The following is a 25,703-nucleotide window of genomic DNA, read 5'->3' as shown; positions in this document are numbered from 1 at the left end:
TGTGGTAGAGACGACGCTTGAATCAGTATGTCGTCCAAGTAAGGTACTACTGCAATGCCCCTTGGTCTTAGCACCGCTAGAAGGGACCCTAGTACCTTTGTGAAAATTCTTGGAGCAGTGGCTAATCCGAATGGAAGTGCCACAAACTGGTAATGCTTGTCCAGAAAGGCGAACCTTAGGAACCGATGATGTTCCTTGTGGATAGGAATATGTAGATACGCATCCTTTAAATCCACCGTGGTCATGAATTGACCTTCCTGGATGGTAGGAAGAATTGTCCGAATGGTTTCTATTTTGAACGATGGAACCTTGAGAAATTTGTTTAGGATCTTGAGATCTAAGATTGGTCTGAATGTTCCCTCTTTTTTGGGAACTATGAACAGATTGGAGTAGAATCCCATCCCTTGTTCTCCTAATGGAACAGGATGAATCACTCCCATTTTTAACAGGTCTTCTACACAATGTAAGAATGCCTGTCTTTTTATGTGGTCTGAAGACAATTGAGACCTGTGGAACCTCCCCCTTGGGGGTAGCTCCTTGAATTCCAGAAGATAACCTTGGGAGACTATTTCTAGCGCCCAGGGATCCAGAACATCTCTTGCCCAAGCCTGAGCGAAGAGAGAAAGTCTGCCCCCCACCAGATCCGGTCCCGGATCGGGGGCCAACATCTCATGCTGTCTTGGTAGCAGTGGCAGGTTTCTTGGCCTGCTTACCTTTGTTCCAGCCTTGCATTGGCCTCCAGGCTGGCTTGGTTTGAGAAGTATTACCCTCTTGCTTAGAGGATGTAGAACTTGGGGCTGGTCCGTTTCTGCGAAAGGGACGAAAATTTGGTTTATTTTTAGCCTTAAAAGACCTATCCTGAGGAAGGGCGTGGCCCTTACCCCCAGTGATATCTGAAATAATCTCTTTCAAGTCAGGGCCAAACAGCGTTTTCCCCTTGAAAGGTATGTTAAGCAATTTGTTCTTGGAAGACGCATCCGCTGACCAAGATTTTAGCCAAAGCGCTCTGCGCGCCACAATAGCAAACCCCGAATTTTTCGCCGCTAATCTAGCCAATTGCAAAGTGGCGTCTAAAGTAAAAGAGTTAGCCAATTTAAGAGCATGAATTCTGTCCATAATCTCCTCATAAGAAGAATCTTTATTGAGCGACTTTTCTAGTTCATCGAACCAGAAACACGCTGCTGTAGTGACAGGAACAATGCATGAAATTGGTTGTAGAAGGTAACCTTGCTGAACAAACATCTTTTTAAGCAAACCCTCTAATTTTTTATCCATAGGATCTTTGAAAGCACAACTATCTTCTATAGGGATAGTAGTGCGTTTGTTTAGAGTAGAAACCGCCCCCTCGACCTTGGGGACTGTCTGCCATAAGTCCTTTCTGGGGTCGACCATAGGAAACAATTTCTTAAATATAGGGGGAGGGACAAAAGGTATGCCGGGCCTTTCCCATTCTTTGTTTACAAAGTCCGCCACCCGCTTGGGTATAGGAAAAGCTTCGGGGGGCCCCGGGACCTCTAGGAACTTGTCCATCTTACATAATTTCTCTGGAATGACCAAATTGTCACAATCATCCAGAGTAGATAACACCTCCTTAAGCAGAGCGCGGAGATGTTCCAATTTAAATTTGAATGTAATCACATCAGGTTCAGCTTGTTGAGAAATTTTCCCTGAATCTGAAATTTCTCCCTCAGACAAAACCTCCCTGGCCCCCTCAGACTGGTGTAGGGGCATGTCAGAACCATTATCATCAGCGTCCTCATGCTCTTCAGTATTTTCTAAAACAGAGCAGTCGCGCTTTCGCTGATAAGTGGGCATTTTGGCTAAAATGTTTTTGATAGAATTATCCATTACAGCCGTTAATTGTTGCATAGTAAGGAGTATTGGCGCACTAGATGTACTAGGGGCCTCCTGTGTGGGCAAGACTGGCGTAGACGAAGGAGGGGATGATGCAGTACCATGCTTACTCCCCTCACTTGAGGAATCATCTTGGGCATCATTTTCTCTAAATTTTTTGTCACATACATCACATCTATTTAAATGAGAAGGAACCTTGGCTTCCCCACAGTCAGAACACAATCTATCTGATAGTTCAGACATGTTAAACAGGCATAAACTTGATAACAAAGTACAAAAAACGTTTTAAAATAAAACCGTTACTGTCACTTTAAATTTTAAACTGAACACACTTTATTACTGAATATGTGAAAAAGTATGAAGGAATTGTTCAAAATTCACCAACATTTCACCACAGTGTCTTAAAGCCTTAAAAGTATTGCACACCAAATTTGAAAGCTTTAACTCTTAAAATAACGGAACCGGAGCCGTTTTTATATTTAACCCCTATACAGTCCCTGGTATCTGCTTTGCTGAGACCCAACCAAGCCCAGAGGGGAATACGATACCAAATGACGCCTTCAGTAAGCTTTTTCTATGTATCTGAGCTCCTCACACATGCATCTGCATGCCTTGCTTCCCAAAAACAACTGCGCATTAGTGGCGCGAAAATGAGGCTCTGCCTATGATTAGAGAAGGCCCCCAGTGAAAAAGGTGTCCAATACAGTGCCTGCCGGTTATTTAACATAATTCCCAAGAATAAAATAACTCCTCAAAGCTATAAACTATTAAAAATGCTTATAAATCAATCGTTTTAGCCCAGAAAAATGTCTACCAGTCTTTAAAGCCCTTGTGAAGCCCTTTATTCTTATTTAATAAAAATGGCTTACCGGATCCCATAGGGAAAATGACAGCTTCCAGCATTACCAAGTCTTGTTAGAAATGTGTCATACCTCAAGCAGCAAAAGTCTGCTCACTGTTTCCCCCAACTGAAGTTAATTCCTCTCAACAGTCCTGTGTGGAAACAGCCATCGATTTTAGTAACGGTTGCTAAAATCATTTTCCTCTTACAAACAGAAATCTTCATCTCTTTTCTGTTTCAGAGTAAATAGTACATACCAGCACTATTTTAAAATAACAAACTCTTGATTGAAGAATAAAAACTACATTTAAACACCAAAAAACTCTAAGCCATCTCCGTGGAGATGTTGCCTGTACAACGGCAAAGAGAATGACTGGGGAAGGCGGAGCCTAGGAGGGATCATGTGACCAGCTTTGCTGGGCTCTTTGCCATTTCCTGTTGGGGAGGAGAATATCCCACAAGTAAGGATGACGCCGTGGACCGGACACACCTATGTTGGAGAAAATATATATATATACACATATACACACATTAAAAAAAAAGATGATGTCATGCACCAAATTTGCACCCCCCTACAGGGGTGCCCTAAGGCGATTGCTTAGCCTGTCTCTATTGAAGCACCGGCCCTGGCCATTAAACTGTAAAATTGGAATGAAAATGTAAAAAATTTTAAATTCAGCTTAATTATGCTTCAGAAATATTGATACGATCCCAGCAATGGTGCACTTTTGTATCATTAAAAGCAAGAGAGGTTTCCTCTCCAAGGAAACTTTGACAGATGGAAACCAAGACAAGAAAGCATCTATAAGTAATACATTGATTGGGTATGAACACCACCTACTAGTAGTGCATGTTCCTCAAGGGAGTGCCTCCACTTTACAATCCTAAGCTTTCATCAATATATGGGAATGATTTACCATTACCTGTGCCTCACTTCATTATCATTTCAGCAGACAAGGCTGCCCCTAGGAAAAATCATTAAGCTTTCTTCTAAACAGATTAGAGAGGCATCCATCACATTTATTTGAAAGAAACATTAAGAGCCAGATTACAAGTGGAGTGCTAAATATCGCCTTCATAAAAGCAATATTTGCGCTTCACTGTGTAATACCAGCACACGCTAGAGTGCGTTGGTATTACAATGTTGTCACCGCGCTTCCATAGGCTCCAATGCTACACAGAACCAAGTTTTACTTAACCCCTTAACGACCAGCGCCGTACAGGGCTGTCCTGGGCCTCTCTGCCGCGATCTCGCTAAACTAGCGAGATCGTGCTGCTCCTAGAGCAGTGCAGAAATAGACGGGCAGAGGTACCGATGCAGAGACGCTATGGCGTAGCAAGAGCAAAAAACAACTGAGAGTGGCAAAGAGGGGGAAGAAGGGAGTGGGGAGGAGGGAGAGGGAGAATCTGGTTATCATACTTATGGATGGGATTAGACTGTGGTGGTGCCACTACACTACAGAAAAAAATGGGGGTTTTTTTTGTTTTTTTTAAATGAGCATCATTTGCAGCAAGTTAGATACTGGCAGCAAATAGGTAGAGGTTGGAGGGTAAGGGAATCCTACACTGCAGAAAATATATTAAAAAAAACACACACAAAAAAGCCTTTTATTTTAGTACTGGCAGACTTTCTGCAGGTACTTAAGATGGGGGTGACCATTGTGGGGTGGGGGAGGGAAGAGAGCTGTTTGAGAGGGATTAGGGAGGAACCCTACAAGCTACCTAATTAACCCCTTTACTGCTGGGCATAATACAAGTGTGGTGCGCAGCAGCATTTAGCGGCCTTTTAATTACCAAAAAGCAATGCCAAAGCCATATATGGCTGCTATTTCTGAACTAAGGGGATCCCAGAGAAGCATTTACAATCATTTATGCCATAATTGTACAAGCTGTTTGTAAATAATTTCAGTGAGAAACCTAAAATAGTGAAAAAGTATTTTTTTATTATTATTTGATCGCATTTGGCAGTGAAATGGTGGCATGAAATATACCAAAATTGTCCTAGATCAATACTTTGGGTTGTCTACTAAAAAAAAAAGTATATAGTTTTGATAGGTTAATATAAAAAAGGCTCTATTTCTGTTTAAATGTAGTGATGGCAAAAATGCTCTGGTCTTTTGTGGAAGTTTTAGTCTGAAATGCCCGGCTCTTAAGGGGTTAATAGAGAGGCTATTGTACCTCACCCTCAATTACAGATTGTTTTGATCTAGATTATAACAAAAAGAAGAAATGCAACGTCTGCTCTCTATTGAGAGTTAAATATCCAATTGCACCAAAATTCCAATTTACTTTGTGATGTTTTAAAAAAAAAAAAAAATGCACATTAAACGCATATTATATTGCTTTTGCGGAAGAAATATTTTGCGCTCCACTTATAATCTATCCCAAAATGTTTTAAAACATAACAATTTCCTAGGCAAGGATCTAATCGTTGTATTCAGTAAAGGAAGAACATGCTATATTTTATGAGCTTCAGTGCGTATCTATGTAAATCCCTAACTCCAAGCAAGTAGCAGAAATTAAAAGCTTTAAACCTTGTGAATCAGCACCAGCAACTAGCCCCTATTGAGCACCATAAACCTAAGTCTTTCATAACAATGAGCTACTCTGGATTCTCATTCTGATGCATCCAAAAGCCAATAAACATGGCCATGAAATGGTCACTAAAAGCTGGTTTAATTAGTTATAGTTAAGTAGAGGTCACTACTGCATTCTCTGCAATATGTACAGGAAAAAGAAAACTGAATAAAAAAGATAAACAAAAAAATGTAGCCTTTACAGTAGAAGGCAAATAAATCTTGATCATGTGACTTAACTATATTAGCTAATTTTGAACACAAGCATTTTTAAAATATATTTGTTTATAGCAGAACCATATTTTCAAAAGCCAACTTTAGTCTGAAGACATCACCTGATGAATATGTCATAACCCAAACAGCACAAATAAATTTAATGCAATGATATTGAGATAATGATTATAATCCCAGTGTTGTATATAATGTGATTGAACTGGTGCGCATAAGAAGGGACAGTGCAGTACCATGACAGGTAAGCATTTTTGACAGGGGAAGGGAATGCAGAGAACTATTTTTAACCATCTGTGTTCAGTAACAAATTTAACACACTGGAAGAAAAATATATAACATTTAGATCAAGTAAAATTTTTAGAATACAGAATTTGAGAAAAATAGTTACGATAGTGGCAGAGAGCTAGCGCTTGGCTTGCAGCATCAATTTAGATTTGTAATGTCAACAGCATTCCCATAATAATGTAATGTCTTTAACCCTTTAAAGGGGCATTAAACCCAAACATTTTCTTTCATGATTCAGGTAGAAAATACAATTTTAAACAACATTCCAATTTACTTCTATTATCTAATTTGCTTCATTCTTTAGATATCCTTTGTTAAATAAATAGCAATGCACATGGGTGAGCCAATCACATGGGGCATCTATGTGCAGCCACCAATCAGAAGCTACTGAGCCTATCTAGATATGCTTTTCAGGAAAGAATATCAAGAGAATGAAACAAATTAGATAATAGAAGTAAATTAGAAAGTTGTTTAAAATGGTATTCTCTATCTGAATCATGAAAGAAAAAAATGTGGGTTTAATGTCCCAGGACCAGGCATTTTAGACTAAAACTTGCTCAAAAGACCAGAATGTTTTAGCATATTTGCCATCACTCCATTTAAACAGAAATAGAGCCTTAGTTTTTGGGGGGGTTTTTACCTATCAAAAAAAAAAAACTAAAAAATTATTATATATATATATATATATATATATATATATATATATATATATATATATATTTATATTATACATTATATATAAAATAATATATTTTTAGTAGACAACCAAAAGGTATTGATCTAAGCCCATTTTGGTATATTTAATGCCACCGTTACGCTGCAAAATGCGATCATATTAAAAAAAAAAATTGTTAACTTTTTCACAAAAACTTTCGGTTCTCACTGAAATTATTTACATAACACTTGTGCAATCATGGCACAAATGACTGTAAATTATTCTCTGGGATCCCCTTTGTTCAGAAATAGATATACATTGCTTTGCAGCTGTGCACCACACTTCTGACATTCCTGGCAGTTAAAGGGACAGTCTAGTATAAATTAAACTTTCATTATTCAGATAGGACTTTTAATTTTAATCAACTTTCCAATTTACTTTGATCATCAAATTAGCTTTTTTCTCTTGGTATTCTTAATTTAAACTAAACATAGGTAGGCTCATATGCTAATTTCTAAGCCTTTGAGGGCTGCCTCTTATCACATGCTTTTTAAATCTCTTTTCAACACAAAGACAGAAAGTACACGTGGGCCAAATAGATAACACTGTGTTCAGGCACAGGGGGTTATTTAAGATTTAGCACAAAACAATGCTAAATTTAAGTTAATAGATAATAAACAGTCACAGTCATGTGATCAGGGGTCTGGAATAAGGTTCCTAGATACAAGGTAATTACAGAAGTAAAAAACAAAATTTATGCTTACCCGATTTCTTTCTTTTGCGATGTACCGAGTCCACGGATTAATCCTAACTTGTGGGATATTGTCCTTCCTGACAGGAAGTAGCAAAGAGAGCACCACAGCAGAGCTGTCTATATAGCTCCCCCCTTAACTCCCCCCCCCCCAGTCATTCGACCGAAGGCCAAGGAAGAAAAGGAGAAACTATAAGGCGCAGAGGTGACTGAAGTTTACATAAAAAAATACTATCTGTCTTGAATAGACAGGGCGGGCCGTGGACTCGGTACATCGCAAAAGAAAGAAATTTATCAGGTAAGCATACATTTTGTTTTCTTTTGCATGATGTACCGAGTTCACGGATTCATCCGAACTTGTGGGATACCAATACCAAAGCTTTAGGACACGGATGAAGGGAGGGACAAGACAGGAACCTAAACGGAAGGCACCACTGCTTGCAAAACCTTTCTCCCAAAAATAGGCTTCGAAGAAGCAAAAGTATCAAATGTATAAGATTTTGAAAAGGCATGAAGCGACGGACAAGTTGCAGCCTTACAAATCTGTTCAACAGAGGCATTTTTAAAAGCCCATGTGGAAGCTACCGCTAGTAGAATGAGCTGTAATCCTTTCAGGAGGCTGCTGTCCAGCAGTCTCATAAGCCAAACGGATGATGCTTTTCAGCCAAAAGGAAAAAGAAGTCGCCGTAGCCTTTTGACCCCTACGCTTTCCAGAATAGACAACAAACAAAGAAGATGTTTGACGAAAATCTTTGGTTGCCTGCAAATAAAATTTCAAAGCACGAACCACGTCCAAGTTGTGCAACAGACGTTCCCTCTTACAAGAAGGATTAGGACACAGAGAAGGAACAACAATTTCTTGATTGATATTCCTGTTAGTAACAACCTTAGGTAGGAACCCAGGCTTGGTACGCAAGACCACCTTATCAGCATGGAACACAAGATAAGGAGAGTCACATTGTAATGCAGATAGTTCAGAAACTCTTCGAGCTGAAGAGATAGCAACTAGGAACAAAACTTTTCAAGATAAAAGCTTAATATCTATGGAATACATGGGTTCAAACGGAACCCCTGAAGAACTCTAAGAACTAAATTTAGACTCCATGGCGGAGCAATAGGTTTAAAGGATTACTGTTTTTTCCGTTTTTCAAAATACAATAGTCACATATTTTGGTTAAGATTTATCTAATAACATCTTCCAACCTATATTTTTTCAAAAACGAAGCATTATAACCTTATATTTTTAATGTACATTACCCGGCCATGACGTCACCTTTTCCAGCCCACCGTTTTCTGCATTGTCTGTATACGAACAGTTTGACCAATTGCAGATCGATGTTATGCATCTAATTAGCCACCTAACCCTTCCTAATAAGCCTGCGCATCAAATCTAGTAAATCACGCATGCGCATTGCTAACGCTAGAAGCCGAAGTTACCCACACCATAGTTAATTTGACGCATGCGCATTTGAAGGAACAATCTATTGAATCGGTCAGCAAGACTTTCTAACACTGATAGAAAAGTGAAACGTCTTACCTGTTGCCAAATGTGTTCAGTCTGTTTACGATAATAAAGAAGTAAAGCAGTAATGTTGTTCTCACTTTATATGTAATAAAGACTTTATTTACTGCATTTAGTTATTTTTTTGGAACTCTAAACCGAATATATTGTAATTGTATTTCAGACTTTTTACTCCTGAGTTAATTTCTATTTGCAGCACTCAAGTTTTTTTAAATATATTTTGCTCGTTTGTTTCAAGGGAGATTCTCTAAGTATCTTCAATAACAATGAAGATTGTTTCTAAGTAATCATTTGCTCGTTTATTCTAGGGCGATTCTGAAAGCGTAGTCAAGAACATTACTTACGTGACTTGCGCAGCTCAATCGACTCCTGCTGTATAGATTCTACTCCCTTCTGTATCTTCATATGCGGTGACGTTTGCGGTGACGATGCGCTAACTCGCGCATGCGCAATACTCACCAAAAACGCCATGTTCCAACTGCAGTTGTCAGCACGGATTGGGAATCCGTAACTGCAGAGCTAGAAGTAGGTTGGGAAAAATTAAATTTTTTAAACAGCTATTGTTAATTAAGGCAAGACATTTTGTAAATAATGTATATTAGAAAAATATATATTTTGATGTATATTACGATATTAATCTGATTTAATTTCTGACTACAGTGTCCCTTTAAACACAGGCTTAATTCTAACTAAAGCCTGACAAAAAGCCCGAATGTCTGGAACATCTGCCAGACGCTTGTGCAACAAAATAGACAGAGCAGATATCTGTCCCTTTAGGGAACTAGCTGATAATCCTTTCTCCAATCCCTCTTGGAGAAAAGACAAAATCCTAGGAATCCTGATTTTACTCCTGGAGAAGCCGTTCACACTGAAGTTTTCCTGTACTCCTCAGCTTCTGTGGGAACAGCAGTGGACCTTAGTTACAAATGCTAAGATCATCATCCTCCAGGCAGAAATCTTCATCTATGTCCTGCCTGAGAGGAAATAGTACAATAGTACAAATAGTCCAACACCGGTACCATTTAAAAATAACAAACACTTGATTGAAGATAAAATAAAACTAACATTTTAGCACCCTTTTCTCTTTACTCTTCCTGCTTAGAGCCAGCAAAGGAGAATGACTGGGGGGTGGAGTTAAGGGGGGAGCTATATAGACAGCTCTGCTGTGGAGCTCTCTTTGCTACTTCGTGTCAGGAAGGACAATATCCCACAAGTTAGGATGAATCCGTGGACTCTGTACATCATGCAAAAGAAAGTGTATTAATATAACTGTGTTGGTTATGCAAAACTGGGGAATGGGTAATAAAGGGATTATCTATCTTTTAAAACAATAATAATTCTATGGTAGACTGTCCCTTTAAGTAATTTGTAAGGTTAATTTTAGTTTTAGTGTAGAGATTACCCTCTAAACCTCCCCCTCTAACTAGTGTCCATCCAGTTCTCTTATACATTTATGTGAGTATAATTTATGCTTAGCTGATAAATGTGTTATTTTCTTGGCAGTGAGAGTCGACAAATTAATTCATTACCTATGAGAAAGGTTCTTCAAGCGGTGGTGCCTAGCACTTAGGACTGCTGCCACTACATTATTTCAGGGTGGGTTTGTGGACTCTCACTGCCAAGAAAGAATTTATCAGATAAGCATAAATTATGTTTTCTTTCCAATGGCAGTGAGAGTCCACAAATTCATTCATTACCTAAAAAGCTGTGGAGGGCACAAAATGAATAGGGAGGGAAAAGGTAGGGAAGGCAATCTTAAGTACTAGGCACCACCGCTTGAAGAACCTGTCTCATAGGTAATGAATTCATGGACTCTCACTGCCATTAGAAAGAAAACAGTTTTCTGTAGTGTAGCGCCTCCCCCATAATCCACTCCACCTCCCCCTTTAAAGCAATCTTTTTCAGTGGTACCCCCTCTACCCTCTAATAACCGATCTACATTCTAGGGGCTACCTTTCCCTCCCTCCTGGCTCTCATTGTGGAAATTTTTCTGCAGTGTAGTGGTCACGCTCGTTCCCACCCTCCCTCCCCCTCCAGCGATGGGCCGCGCACCTGAGTCTTTCCTGACCCTCCCACACCACCAACGATCAGCGTCACTGCTAGCCGATGCAGAGAGGGATACAGAGTGTCTCTCTGCATCGGTTACTGTAATATGAAAGATTACAATGATGTATTTAGCTTCATTAGAGTGCAGCACTATTTGTAACAATGCATAACATTATTATAAATACTGCAGTCATACAGTACTCAGGACATGTGTGAGCTTTTGAGCATACAGTATCCATTCATGCTTTTCTACAACATGAAAACAAAATAAATGTAATAACAGACACAAATTGGAAAGTTGCTGCACACACATCTTCAGCGCATGCAGGACCTGAAATACCACCCACCAGCTAGCAAGTAAACAATACCCGTCTAGAGCAGCTTGAATAGCTGCATTCAAGTCAGAAGTTGCAGAGCCAAGGGTCTGATCGGAGGTCTGATGGGCATGAAAGTGATATGACATGGAGTCTGTTCTGATGTTGGTGTATGTCACTGATAGATGGGATGCCGACAGCGCCCTCTCTACAAACCGTAGAAGGTCGCCCATTAGTTATGTAATAATGTTATGGCAGAGAGCTGACAAATTTCACTGCTTCTGACACAAATTTAACAAGTCTTTACTAAGGGTTTCAAAATAAACACCACATAATAAAAAGGTCTTATTTAGTTATTTTTCTGAACATTCCTAAAAAGCTCTCACACTAAGCAATCAATAACAATCAATAGGTAAATATATCAATGAAGACAGCACTAAAGTGTTTATTAGCAGCTCAAAAGAACATTAGTGAAACCAGTTACAGGACCCAATCATAAATAAATGTGGTAATTTGCTGTGCTGTAGTACTTTACCTTTTTGTGACAACACAAATTATGTCTATGGTAATAACTACTCTGAGTCCCACTATTAAAATATACAAGAATATAAAATGACCCTGCCAAACACAGCTTACATAAAACATTTGCGCGCAGAATTTTTTTAAAAAAATTTAAAAAAAAAAAGAAGGATGATCAAGAAATAATTAGGGGAGTAGAGTCACATTTTCCTATGCTCTGTTTCAACATCTTACCTAAAATGTAAAAGGTTAAGTTGTAATGTGTCCAACAACTGGTTCATACAAAATATTTATATTTGAATAAGTATACTCAGAATTAGGGCTGCACGATTAATCACGGATGCAGTTTTAAACCGCGATTAATGGCAGCCGTTTTAAAACCACGAGAGTACGCAATTATTATTTTTTTTAACAAAATACTCTGTTCGTCATGAAAACGGAGGCGGAGAGGGAGGATGAGAGGCAGACAAGTGTGCGGCCGTGGGCGGACCTGAGAATGCCTGCAAAACTGCCATTTTGGAAGAGATTGCAGAGTGTGTTTGGGAGCATTCATCTGGGAGTCATCTGGGAGTGGTGTTGCGGTGGGACAGATCAAAGTTGCAAGCAATAAAGTGAGTATTGTACAAAAACTTAAGTGCCTTACTGACTTTTTTTTTTAAACTTCTGTGATGCATAAAATTGAGTTTGATTACATTTTATAATATATTTTATTTATATATGTTCACAATACATCTTACAAGCAACCCTTAATGAAGTGAATTGTAAATAATATATTCAACATGATACTATGTAACCACAGCACAGGCAGCTAATTTTATTTTAACTATTTTGTGGTTTGTATTTTTATACTCCCAGAGTGTATTGGACATTGAGAAACATGTACAGTAAGACTCTGTAGTGTTAAATAAACGTTTTATTGAAAAATTAAGGTGTTATAGTAATTTTTAATAAAATTGTGATTAAATCGCAAACTATTTTTTTTTTTTTTTTTAATCGTGTTTTTTTCACCCATATCGCCCAGCCCTACCCAGAATGCTTTACTGCAGAGCAGTGTACCACATCAAGAATTGTTATTACTGCCTATCTTATTTCATTTGTCAAAGGCAAGCTTTGCTTATGTAGCAATGACCTCCATTGCATGATTAATTACTTAATATCCTATTAATTGGTGGCACAGCTGAATCTCAAAGTCTTTCATTTTCTCTGAATATCATTCTGTCTTGAAGCAGCCGATTAAGCTGTTCATCAAAGGTGAATAGGCAAGGTCACTAGGGCTGTACCTCTTCAGCTATTCATTACCTATTCTCCATTGTAATTAACAATGCCATCATTTGCATAAATCAGAGTTCTTCTGATTGTTATTCCCATGATGAGTAGTGGGTTTTTTCTATGCCATTATTTGATTCCAACTTCAGAAACACGGTCTTGAATAACTTTACAATGACAAAAATTACATTCAAATCTTATAATCAGAAGACAGATAAAATTCATATTACAACTTTAGCAAATATGTCATATATATATATATATATATATATATATATATATATATATATACATATATATACATATACATACACATATACACACACACGCATACATACATATACACAGTTTTTTATGTTTCAAATATTTTTATGTTGCACATTCAATCATGTCTATATCACATCGTTGTTTGTCAGATTGCATTTCTAGGTTGCTGTGTCTTCAGTATCTGGTTGCCATGGTGATGTTGCATGAACGTCGGATCACGTGATTGGCGTCACAGGTCGCCAGAACACAGTGGGTAGTGCCGAAAAATGACGGAATGGTGGAGGGTATTTAGGAGGTAAGATGAGTTTATTATTTGCTATACTGTCGGTCTGAAGGCAGGGGTGACCCCGAAACGTTACTGCCAATAAAAGGTTAAGTCCTAGTTAGTCCACCACATAATGTGTGTGTGTGGGGGTGTGTATGTATGTATGTATGTATGTATGTATGTATGTATGTATGTATGTATGTATATATATATATACACACACATACACACACACACACACACACATATATACAGTGGATATAAAAAGTATACACACCCCTATTAATAGGTCAGGTTTCTGTGATGTAAAAAAATGAGGCAAAGATAAATAAATAATTTCAGAACTTTTTCCACCTTTAATGTGACCTATAAACTGTACAACTCAATTGAAAAACAAACTGAAATCTTTTAGGTAGAGGGAAGAAAAAATATAAAAATAAAATAATATGGTTGCATAAGTGTGCATACCCTTAAACTAATACTTTGTTGAAGCACCTTTTGATTTTATTACAGCACTCAGTCTTTTTGGGTATGAGTCTATCAGACTGGCACATTTTGACTTGGCAAGATTTGCCCACTCTTCTTTGCAAAAACACTCCAAATCTGTCAGACTGCGAGGGCATCTCCTGTGCACAGCCCTCTTCAGATCACCCGGCAGAAATGTATGCTTTGGGTCGTTGTCATGCTGAAAGATGAAGTTCCTCTTCATGTTCAGCTTTCTAGCAGAAGCCTGAAGGTTTTGTGCCAATATTGACTGGTATTTGGAACTGTTCATAAATTCCCTCTAGCTTAACTAAGGCCCCAGTTCCAGTTGAAGAAAAACAGCCCCAAAGCATGATGCTGCCACCACCATGCTTCACTGTGGGTATGGTGTTCTATTGGTATTTTCTGTTGTTTTTGCGCCAAACATATCTTTTGGAATTATGGCCAAAAAGTTAAACTTTGGTTTCATCAGACCATAACACTTTTACCCACATGCTTTTGGGAGATTTCAGATGTGTTTTTGCAAAATGTAGCCTGGCTTGGATGTTTTTCTTCGTAAGAAAAGGCTTCTGTCTTGCCACTCTACCCCATAGTCCAGACATATGAAGAATACGTGAGATTGTTGTCACATGTTCCACACAGCCAGTACTTGCCAGATATTCCTGCAGCTCCTTTAATGTTGCTGTAGGCCTCTTGGTAGCCTCCCAGACCAGTTCGTCTTTTCATCAATTTTGGAGGGACATCCAGTTCTTGATAATGTCACTGTTGTGCCATATTTTCTCCACTTGATGATGACTGTCTTCACTGTATTCCATGGTATATATAATGCCTTGGAAATTCTTTTCTACCCTTCTCCTGACCGATTCCTTTTAACAATGAGATCCCACTGATACGTTGGAAGCTCTCTGTGGACCATGGCTTTTGCTGTGGGATGCGACTAAGAAAATTTCAGCAAAGACCAACTAGAGCAGCTGAACTTTATTTGGGGTTAATCAGAGGCACTTTAAATGATGGCAGGTATATGCTGACTCCTATTTAACATGATTTTGAAAGTGATTGCTTAATTCTGAACACAGCTACATCACCAGTTATGCACTTATGCAACCACATTATTTTAGTTTTTAAAAAAAAAAAATATATATATATATATATATATATATATATATATATATATATATTAAACTAAACCTAATATTTGGCTTCAGTGATTGGTTAATGTTTGTAGTATCACTTAATATTCTAATGCTAAGTGAATGATTAGGGGCAACTAGCAATGAAAAACATGACAAACTAGACTTCAGTAATATCTGAACAGGGACACATTATGCTACCCAGTAAGCGCAAGCGATCTGTGATGGTGGTTGAACGGTCTCTCTCATGTTGGTCTCTTCTATACTTAGTCTTTTTTTTTTTTTTTTTTTTTTTTTAAAAGAAGATGTTGACATAATGGCACATGGATTCAGCCCAACTTATTTGGCTAACTGATCTATAACTGGCAGCCAGTTCAGAGTGACATTTCCCTAAAACTTAGAATTATTAGCTTTATGTACTAGAGACATGATTTCAATTAGGAGATGTTCAAGGCTCGTTTAAAAGGGACAGTCTAGCCTAAAATAAACTTCCATGATTCAGATAGAGAATGTCATTTTAAACAATTTTCCAATTAACTTTTATCACCATTTTGCTTTGTTCTCTTGGTATTCTTAGTTGAAAGCTAAACATAGGAGGCTCATATAAGCCCTTGAAGTCCGCCTCTTCTCTCAGGGCATTTTGAACGTTTTCACCACTAGAGGGTGTTAGTTCATGTGTGTCAGATAACACTGTCCTCACGCACGTGAAGTTCCAGTGAGTCAGTTTTGATCGGCTAAAATGCATGTCTGTCAAAAGAACTGAAATAAGGGGGCAGTTTGCAGAGGCTTAGATACAGGATAATCACTGAGGTAAAAAGTGTATTTCTATAACAGTGTTGGTTATGCAAAACTAGAGTATGGGTAATAAAGGTATTATCTATATTTTTAAACAATAAAAATTCTGGTGTAGACTGTCCCTTTAAGACAACTACAAAGTGAGTGTGTGTTTATTTCTTCCTTCCCCATTGGTATTTATCAAAGCACAGTATATTTCTTGAGAGATGTTAGCTTCATTTAAAATGTAAGGTATTCACATTAGGTTGGTATTCTAGCTTAAATATTGAAGGACACAGAAAACACCTTGTAATTACATGATCTTTTGTCTTGATATAAAACAGCATTTCAGCCAAGTCATTTTAGTTCTAGCATTTAGAAAATCCACAATTTTCAGAGCTAAATTACATAAGAAGGGGGCAAAATAAAAGTATATTGCAAAGTTCACACATAACAAAGGGTGTGAGCTGTAATGAAAAATTAAGTAATGATGTTCAAGGGACTGAAACATGTTGAAACTATAATATAAAAAGTTTAGTTACATGTAGAAAAAAAATAATTTCAATATACTTTAATTATTTATTTGACTCCCTTTTCATATAATTTAAAAACTCTAAAAATTGTGGGTTTTCCAAAATACTGCAATAATTCGATGTGCATATATACAATACTAAATGCCTGAACCTACTACTTTCTACACAATTCTTGTTTGACCACTGTATTAGCTCATTTTTACCAGTATCTAATTGGCCTCAGCAAAGGTGATACAATACTCCAAAACAATGCAAGTTTTGCTAACAGAATGACAGTGGCTTGCTGTTTCTACCCCAGTGACAAGTTCAGATTGGCTCCTACAAATAAGGCAAGAGATAGGATTTGATGGCCAATGAAAACCCAAGGGGGTGATTTATCAAGCCCTTTATCCATTTGCATTTGTTGTTGTTAAAAATACAAGTTAATAATATTTAATTTTATATTTATATCTATTTATTTTCTGCTCTTTGTACATTTATTGATTCATGTACCCTCTTTTTTATAGCAGCTTTTAGTAGCGCTCCCTATCTACCCCGTTTTTTCTGTTTAACCATCTTGGAGGTTCCTTGGAACTAACCTCCTATTTTAGAATAGCCATTTTGTGCTATATACCGGCCTTTTGTTTGTTGTATAAGACATAGGATTTGACGGCCAGTGAAAAACTAAGAGGGTGATTTATCAAGCCCTTTCGGCACGTATGTGCGCCCCTGTCCGCCTCAGCTTGATAAATTGCCCCCCCCCCCAAGTACAGCAAACAAGGTGATAATTTATTCAGAATGGATTAGACTACAAAAAAGTTTTGTGATTGGTGTTTCGTGTGTCCATAAGGCAGACCTCTGTCAATAACCAAACATGACGACTAAACAATTATCACTGTGTGCTGTATGTGTTTTATTTTATTTAGCACCTTACAAATAATTCAACACACTTAAGGAAACATCTCCTCACCTTGTGGCATTTCCAGAGGCAAGTAATGGGGCTCTTGAGCACTGACATGCACCCAATCAAAGTCATCATACAGGTCTTGATGATAATCACAGGGTCCGGGGCCGTCATCAAAGGTACATCCTCCTGAAATAGGAAATATGCCATTGAGAAGTGTAAAAAAACAATTCAAGCACCTACATTATCATCTCTGATGCAGAGAAAGGTTAAAAGGCTTCAAATGAATTAAGAGTCTTAAACACCAGATTGCATGCAAAAATAAAGTAGCAAAAAGGTATCACTATTCAGCTGTTTAAGTTAGTGAAGCTGCCTAAATTACATATATGATAAGAGGAAAATCTGGTTAAACACTTAAAAACTTTAATTAAAAAAACAAAGAAAGATAAATGGTTAATTGAAGTGTAACATGGCAACAAACGGATTCAACATTGCCGAGGACTGACCAAGGTGACTTTTTCCCCATTTAATAATAATAATCACTGTTTAACACTTTAATATACATTTCAAGTAAATGTATAACATTCTGATTAATGTATGTCCACCGTGTAAAAATATCATTGTTATAAAGTAGGATATAAAAAAAATAAAAAAGAAGTGTATTTAAAAAAAATTCTGTTTGCAAGATTAAAGGGACACTGAACCCAAATTTTTTTCTTTCATGATTCGAATATAGCATGACATTTTAATCAAATTTCTAATTTACTCCGATTATCAATTTTTCTTTGTTCTCTTGCTATCTTTATTTTAAAAGTAGGAATGTTAATCTTAACAGCCAGTCCATTTTAGGTTCAGCACCATGGATAGTGCTTGCTTATTGGAGGCTTATATTTACCCACCAATAAGCAAGCATAACCCAGGTTCTCAATCAAAAATGGGCCGGCTCATATGCATCACATTCCTGCTTTTTAAATAAAGATAGCAAGAGAACAAAGAAAAATTGATAATAGGAGTAAATTAGAAAGTTGCTTAAAATTGCATGCTCTAGCTGAACCATGAAAGAAAAAATGTGGGTTTAGTGTCCCTTTAAGGCTGTTAAATTAGAAAAAGTCAAAAACACATGCCAAAAGCGGTTTAAAAATGTTTTTTGATACATTGGAACTCTGCTGTCCAGTTGCCAGAAGGCTAAATAACAAAGTTGAAGGAACAGAATTCCAAATTGTCCCTATTTGAGAGGGACAATCCCTGAATCTGAGCTCTGTTGCACTGTCCCTCTGAGACGATATGTTCCTATTTGCAAGAATTTTCCGTAGACCTGCCCACAAACTGGCCAGATACACCCACAACCCCACCCATCCCAACACATCTCCCCTCACAAAACAGTGACGGCCTCCCATCAACCTCTTGAGTCCCTGATACCTTGCCACAAATGTTGAGAGGTATTGAACATGAAACCCAATTCTTATGCTTTCATGATTGCAGAACATGCAATTTCAAACATTACAATGTATTTATATTATCTAATATGCTTTGTTTCCTTGGTATCCATGGGGGGGGGCGCATACCTAGGTAGGCTCAGGAGCAGCAATGCACTAATAAGGAGATAGCTGCTGATTGAAAGCTGCACACATAAGCATCTTGCCATTGGCTCACCAGATGTGTTCAGCTAGTTACCAGTAGTGCAATAATGCTCATTCAAAAAAGGATTCCAAAAGAATGAAGCAAATTTGATATTGGACGTAAACTGTAAAGTAGTTTAAAATTGTATGCTGTACTGTAATCATGAAATAAGAAAATTATGCTTACCTGATAATTTAATTTCCTTCTGTATGAGGAGAGTCCACGGCATCATTCCTTGCTGTTGAGAAATATTGAACCTGGCCACCAGGAGGAGGCAAAGACACCCCAGCCAAAGGCTTAAATACTCCCCCTACTTCCCTCATATCCCAGTCATTCAGCCAAGGGAACAAGGAACAGTAGGAGAAATACCAGGGAATAAATGGTGCCGGAAGAGAAGAAAAAATTTTGGTCTGCCCATCTGAAAATACGGACGGGGGCCGTGGACTCTCCGCATACAGAAGGAAATTAAATTATCAGTTAAGCATAATTTATGTTTTGCTTCTTAAAATAAGGAGTCTCCACGGCATCATTCCTTATTGTTGGGAAAAATATACCCAAGCTCACTGAATGATAACGGGAGGGGTAAAAGAAAGCGGACCCTAATCTGAGGACACCACAGCCTGCAAAACCTTTCTCCCAAAAGCTAAGGAAGTTGAAGAGGCCTTCAGACCCTTACGCTTCCCAAAGTAGATAACAAACAGAGAAGTTTGTCTAAAATGATTAGCAGCTTGAAGATAAAACTTCAAAGCTCGAACCATATCCAGATTATGAATCAAACGTTCCTTCGAAGGAGGATTAGGACATAAGGAAGGAACCACAATGTCCTGATTGATGTTACGATCAGACACCACCTTAGGAAGAAAACCAAAGCGGGTACGTAAAACAGCCTTATCAGTGTGAAACACCAGAAAAGGAGGCTCACATTGCAAGGTAGCCATTTCAGAAACTCTGCGTGCTGATGCAATAGCCAATAGAAAAAGAACCTTCCAGGACAACAATTTGATGTTAACCGAATGCATAGGCTCACACGAGCCCGTTGCTAAAATTTAAGAAGATTCAAACGCCAAGGTGGAGCGTTCGATCTAAACACAGGTCTGATCCTGATCAAAGCCTTAATGAAGGATTGCACGTCAGGGAGCTCCGCAAGCCTCTTGTGCAGCAAAATAGAAAGGAACAAAATTTCTCCACTCAGGGAACTGGCAGAAAGGTCCTTCTCCAGACCCTCCTGAAGAAAGGAAAGAATCCTGGCAGCCTTGACCTTATGCCAGGCGAAACCTATGCCCTTCACACCAGAATAAGTAAGCTCTCCACACCTTATGAAAGATGAGACAAGTAACAGACTTACGAGCCTGAATGAGTGTCAATAACCCTCTCAGAAAAAAACTATTTTGGCTAAGACCAAGCGTTCAATCTCCATGCAATCAGTCTCAGCGAATATATATTTTGATGAACAAAAGGACCCTGTTCCAGCAGATCCCTGCGACAAGGTAACTTCCACGGAGGAAATGAGGACATCCCCACGAGATCCGTGAACCACATTCCTCGCGGCCACAATGGAGCAATCGGTATCACTGATGCCTGCTCCTGCTTGATATAGGCCATTACACGAGGGAGAAGTGGTAACGGCGGAAAAATGTAAATTAGATTGAACCTCCAAGGCACTGCTAATGAATCTGTTAGCTCCGCATGAGGATCCCTGGACCGCCACCCATATCTGGGCAGCTTGGAATTGAGCCGGGATGCCATGAGAGCTATCTCCGGTGTCCCTCATCTGTTGCAAATCTTCAAACACACCTTCTGGATGGAGAGACCATTCCCCGGATGAAAGGATTGTCTACTGAGGAAATCGGCTTCCCAGTTGTCCACACCTGGAATGTGGATCGCTGACAGCGAGAAGTTGTGGGCCTCCGACCACTCCAGAATCCGAGATACTTCCCTCATTGCTAGGGAGCTCCTTGTACCCCCTGATGGTTGATGTAAGCCACAAGGTTATGTTGTCTGATTGGAATCTGATAAACTGGGACGAACCCAGAAGAGGCCAAGCCTTCAGAGCATTAGATTGCTCAAAGTTCCAGAATGTTGAACGGGAGGAGGGATTCCTCTCGAGTCCACAGGCCCTGTGCCTTCCTGGCACCCCAAACAGCTCCCCATCCTGATCTTTGTCCGTAGTCACAATCTCCCAGGATGGAGTCAAGGAGGATGTCCCTTGGGACAGGTGATCTGGACAGAGCCACCAGGAGAGCGATTATCTCGACCGGTTGTCCAGAAAAATCTGTTGAGACAGATCCGAATGATCTTCGTTCCACTGTCTAAGCATGCAGAGCTGAAGAGGTCTGAGATGGAATCTGGTAAAAGGAATTATGTCCATGCTGGACACCTTGAGACGAATCACCTACATACACACAGCCACAGAGGGCCTTAAGGAGGTCTGGAGGGCAAGACAAGCGGAAGTTAGCTTGTAACATCTCTGGTCAGTAAGAAATATCCTCATGGATATGGAGTCTATTAAAGTACCAAGGAATTCCACCCTGGTACTGGGAAGAGAACTCTTTTCTAAGTTTATCTTCCATCCATGCGATCGAAGAAGAGATAGAAGGGCTTTCGAATGGTCCTCTGTCAGACAAGATAATGCTTGAACTAGAATATCGTCTAAGTATGGAGCTACTGCTATACACCTCTGGTTCTGGCCACTGCAAGCAGAGCCCCTAGAACCTTCGTAAAAACTCTTGAAGCAGTAGCTAGACCAAACGGAAGTGCAATAAACTGGAAGTGCTGGTCCAGGAACGCAAATCTTAGGAGTTTGAAGTGTTCCTTGTGTATTGGAACATGAAGGAAAGCATCCTTCAGATCTATCGTGGTCATGAACTGTCCTTCCTGAACTAAGGGAAGGATGGACCTTATTGTCTCCATCTTGAATACTTGTTTAAGCACTTGAATAGTACCCCAGACCTCTTTCTGTAAGCGGTACCGGGACAATGACTCCCAGGGAGGAGAGATCCCTCATGCATCCCAGAAAGGCTTCTCTCTTTTCTGGCCTTGAAGACAGGTTTGACAAGAGGAATCTGCCCCTGGGTGAAAGAAACTTGAAACCTATCCTGTATCCTTGAATGATGACCTCCAGCACCCACAAGTCTTGTACGTCTCCAAACCAAGCGTACAAAAGCCGGATCGGGGGCCGTCCCTTCATGCCGACTGTCTCGGCAGGCTTCTTGTTCTGCTTGGATTTATTCCAGGACTGAGCCGGCTTCCAAGTCCCCCTGGATTGCTCAGGCTTTGCGGAGGGCTGCTAACGTTGGGATTTATCCAAACGAAAGAAACTAAAATTAGGACCTTGTCCTTTAGGTTTGTTGTTCTTACCCTGCGGTAAAAAGGCACCTTTGCCTCCAGTAACTGTAGAGATAATTGATTCCAAGCCTGGACCAAATAGAATCTTTCCCTTAAATGGGAGGGAAAAAAGTCTCGACTTCAAAGACATGTCCGCAGCCAGAGTGCCCTACGGGCTTGAACAGAAAAACCTGAAGCCTTGGCATTCAGGCAAATAATTTGCATAATTGCATCACAAATAAAAGAATTAGCCACCCTTAAGGACTTAATTCTTTCCTGAATCACGTTGAGGTGGGTAGCCCGTATGTTGAAAAATCTTTCTTAACAGAGTTCCTTTTTTCTAATCTATGGGCTCTTTAAAAGACTAACTTTCCTCAAGCGGGATAGTAGTGCGTTTACCAAGCGTGGAGATAGCGCCACCCACCTTGGGGATGGAGTCCCACAACTCCAATTGAGAGTCTGGGACCAATTTTTTTAAAGGAAGAAGAAGGGGAAAATTAAGAACCAATTCATTCTTAATGTTCGCCATCTTTACGAGAACCGGGAAAGTTTGTGGTACAACCCTGTCCTTGTAGACCTTATCTAATTTAGGATTCAAAGGTTCCTCAGGCTATTTGGCCTCTGGAATCTCTAACGTAGCCAAAACGTCTTTCAACAGAAAGAGTAAATCATCAATCCTAAATCTGAAGTCTGGTTTCTCCGCCGCTGGAGGCCTAGAGGCAGAAGATTCCGACCCAGAAAGAGCACCCTCTGAAGTATCAGAGGCGCCTTCATTATCGGATAATCTTGTATCAGATTAATCAAATAAGCTAGTAGATGACCCCTGGGAAGGATAGCAATATTTAACCTTTCGCTTGCACTTAGCAGGGCGAGGTAAAGCACTAAAGGCCTCAGACCCTGCCGTTTGTAATTGCTCAGCAAAGTCTGGTGGTAAAAGGGCCCTTCCAGATGGAGGATTAGGAGTGTTACGGGAAGCTGCATGTGTAATAGGAGAGGACTGTAGGGTGTGCACCTCAAGGGACGGAGACTCCTCAGAGGTGGACGGCTCAGTGGTATCAAACATATTAACTTTCTTTGACATAATTACTTTATCAAGGCATGTGGAACATAATTGAGCAGGCGGGTATACCGCGGCCTCCTCACAATATAGACAGGCATTAGATTTAGGTAATGAGGGAGTACCCTCTAATGCATCAGAATCCTCCATAGTTTGCGCTTATAAGCAGACTATAGATAATAAGATGAAAGGGCACCCTTATACCCCCAATGGATGGTGCACTCACGACCTCCTATGACCGAGGCCAAACAGAGAAACCGTCTTTGTCTCCGGTAAACCGCATGGTCAGGAAAGAGGAAAACAGAATTTATGTTTACCTGATAAATTACTTTCTCCAACGGTGTGTCCGGTCCACGGCGTCATCCTTACTTGTGGGATATTCTCTTCCCCAACAGGAAATGGCAAAGAGCCCAGCAAAGCTGGTCACATGATCCCTCCTAGGCTCCGCCTACCCCAGTCATTCGACCGACGTTAAGGAGGAATATTTGCATAGGAGAAACCATATGATACCGTGGTGACTGTAGTTAAAGAAAATAAAATATCAGACCTGATTAAAAAACCAGGGCGGGCCGTGGACCGGACACACCGTTGGAGAAAGTAATTTATCAGGTAAACATAAATTCTGTTTTCTCCAACATAGGTGTGTCCGGTCCACGGCGTCATCCTTACTTGTGGGAACCAATACCAAAGCTTTAGGACACGGATGAAGGGAGGGAGCAAATCAGGTCACCTAAATGGAAGGCACCACGGCTTGCAAGACCTTTCTCCCAAAAATAGCCTCAGAAGCAAAAGTATCAAACTTGTAAAATTTGGTAAAAGTGTGCAGTGAAGACCAAGTCGCTGCCCTACATATCTGATCAACAGAAGCCTCGTTCTTGAAGGCCCATGTGGAAGCCACAGCCCTAGTGGAATGAGCTGTGATTCTTTCGGGAGGCTGCCGTCCGGCAGTCTCGTAAGCCAATCTGATGATGCTTTTAATCCAAAAAGAGAGAGAGGTAGAAGTTGCTTTTTGACCTCTCCTTTTACCGGAATAAACAACAAACAAGGAAGATGTTTGTCTAAAATCCTTTGTAGCATCTAAATAGAATTTTAGAGCGCGAACAACATCCAAATTGTGCAACAAACGTTCCTTCTTCGAAACTGGTTTCGGACACAAAGAAGGTACGATAATCTCCTGGTTAATGTTTTTGTTAGAAACAACTTTTGGAAGAAAACCAGGTTTAGTACGTAAAACCACCTTATCTGCATGAAACACCAGATAAGGAGGAGAACACTGCAGAGCAGATAATTCTGAAACTCTTCGAGCAGAAGAAATTGCAACCAATAACAAAACTTTCCAAGATAATAACTTAATATCAACGGAATGTAAGGGTTCAAACGGAACCCCCTGAAGAACTGAAAGAACTAAGTTGAGACTCCAAGGAGGAGTCAAAGGTTTGTAGACAGGCTTGATTCTGACCAGAGCCTGAACAAAGGCTTGAACATCTGGCACAGCTGCCAGCTTTTTGTGAAGTAACACAGACAAGGCAGAAATCTGTCCCTTCAGGGAACTTGCAGATAATCCTTTTTCCAATCCTTCTTGAAGGAAGGATAGAATCTTAGGAATCTTAACCTTGTCCCAAGGGAATCCTTTAGATTCACACCAACAGATATATTTTTTCCAAATTTTGTGGTAAATCTTTCTAGTTACAGGCTTTCTGGCCTGAACAAGAGTATCGATAACAGAATCTGAGAACCCTCGCTTCGATAAGATCAAGCGTTCAATCTCCAAGCAGTCAGCTGGAGTGAGACCAGATTCGGATGTTCGAACGGACCCTGAACAAGAAGGTCTCGTCTCAAAGGTAGCTTCCATGGTGGAGCCGATGACATATTCACCAGATCTGCATACCAAGTCCTGCGTGGCCACGCAGGAGCTATCAAGATCACCGACGCCCTCTCCTGATTGATCCTGGCTACCAGCCTGGGGATGAGAGGAAACGGCGGGAACACATAAGCTAGTTTGAAGGTCCAAGGTGCTACTAGTGCATCCACTAGAGCCGCCTTGGGATCCCTGGATCTGGACCCGTAGCAAGGAACTTTGAAGTTCTGACGAGAGGCCATCAGATCCATGTCTGGAATGCCACACAGTTGAGTGACTTGGGCAAAGATTTCCGGATGGAGTTCCCACTCCCCCGGATGCAATGTCTGACGACTCAGAAAATCCGCTTCCCAATTTTCCACTCCTGGGATGTGGATAGCAGACAGGTGGCAGGAGTGAGACTCCGCCCATAGAATGATTTTGGTCACTTCTTCCATCGCTAGGGAACTCCTTGTTCCCCCCTGATGGTTGATGTACGCAACAGTTGTCATGTTGTCTGATTGAAACCGTATGAACTTGGCCCTCGCTAGCTGAGGCCAAGCTTTGAGAGCATTGAATATCGCTCTCAGTTCCAGAATATTTATCGGTAGAAGAGATTCTTCCCGAGACCAAAGACCCTGAGCTTTCAGGGATCCCCAGACCGCGCCCC

The 25,703-nt window shown here is 39.9% G+C and overlaps 1 protein-coding gene across 6 annotated transcripts in view; it reads right to left on the bottom strand.

The window, feature by feature from the left end:
* The window catches only part of PTPRK (protein tyrosine phosphatase receptor type K), an 865,926-nt gene that overhangs the window by 723,742 nt on the left and 116,481 nt on the right, over positions 1 to 25,703 (bottom strand). For all 6 annotated transcript variants that reach the window (XM_053710702.1, XM_053710703.1, XM_053710705.1 and 3 more), the window contains exon 2: positions 17,262 to 17,384. In XM_053710702.1, coding sequence (XP_053566677.1) covers positions 17,262 to 17,384 — 123 coding nt within the window. The remainder of the gene's footprint in view (positions 1 to 17,261; positions 17,385 to 25,703) is intronic.

This window comes from Bombina bombina, chromosome 4 (assembly GCF_027579735.1).
Source record: "Bombina bombina isolate aBomBom1 chromosome 4, aBomBom1.pri, whole genome shotgun sequence".
Classification (NCBI taxonomy): domain Eukaryota; kingdom Metazoa; phylum Chordata; class Amphibia; order Anura; family Bombinatoridae; genus Bombina; species Bombina bombina.
The sequence above is the reverse complement of the archived record's forward strand: the minus strand, read 5'-3'. Positions and strand labels throughout refer to the sequence as shown.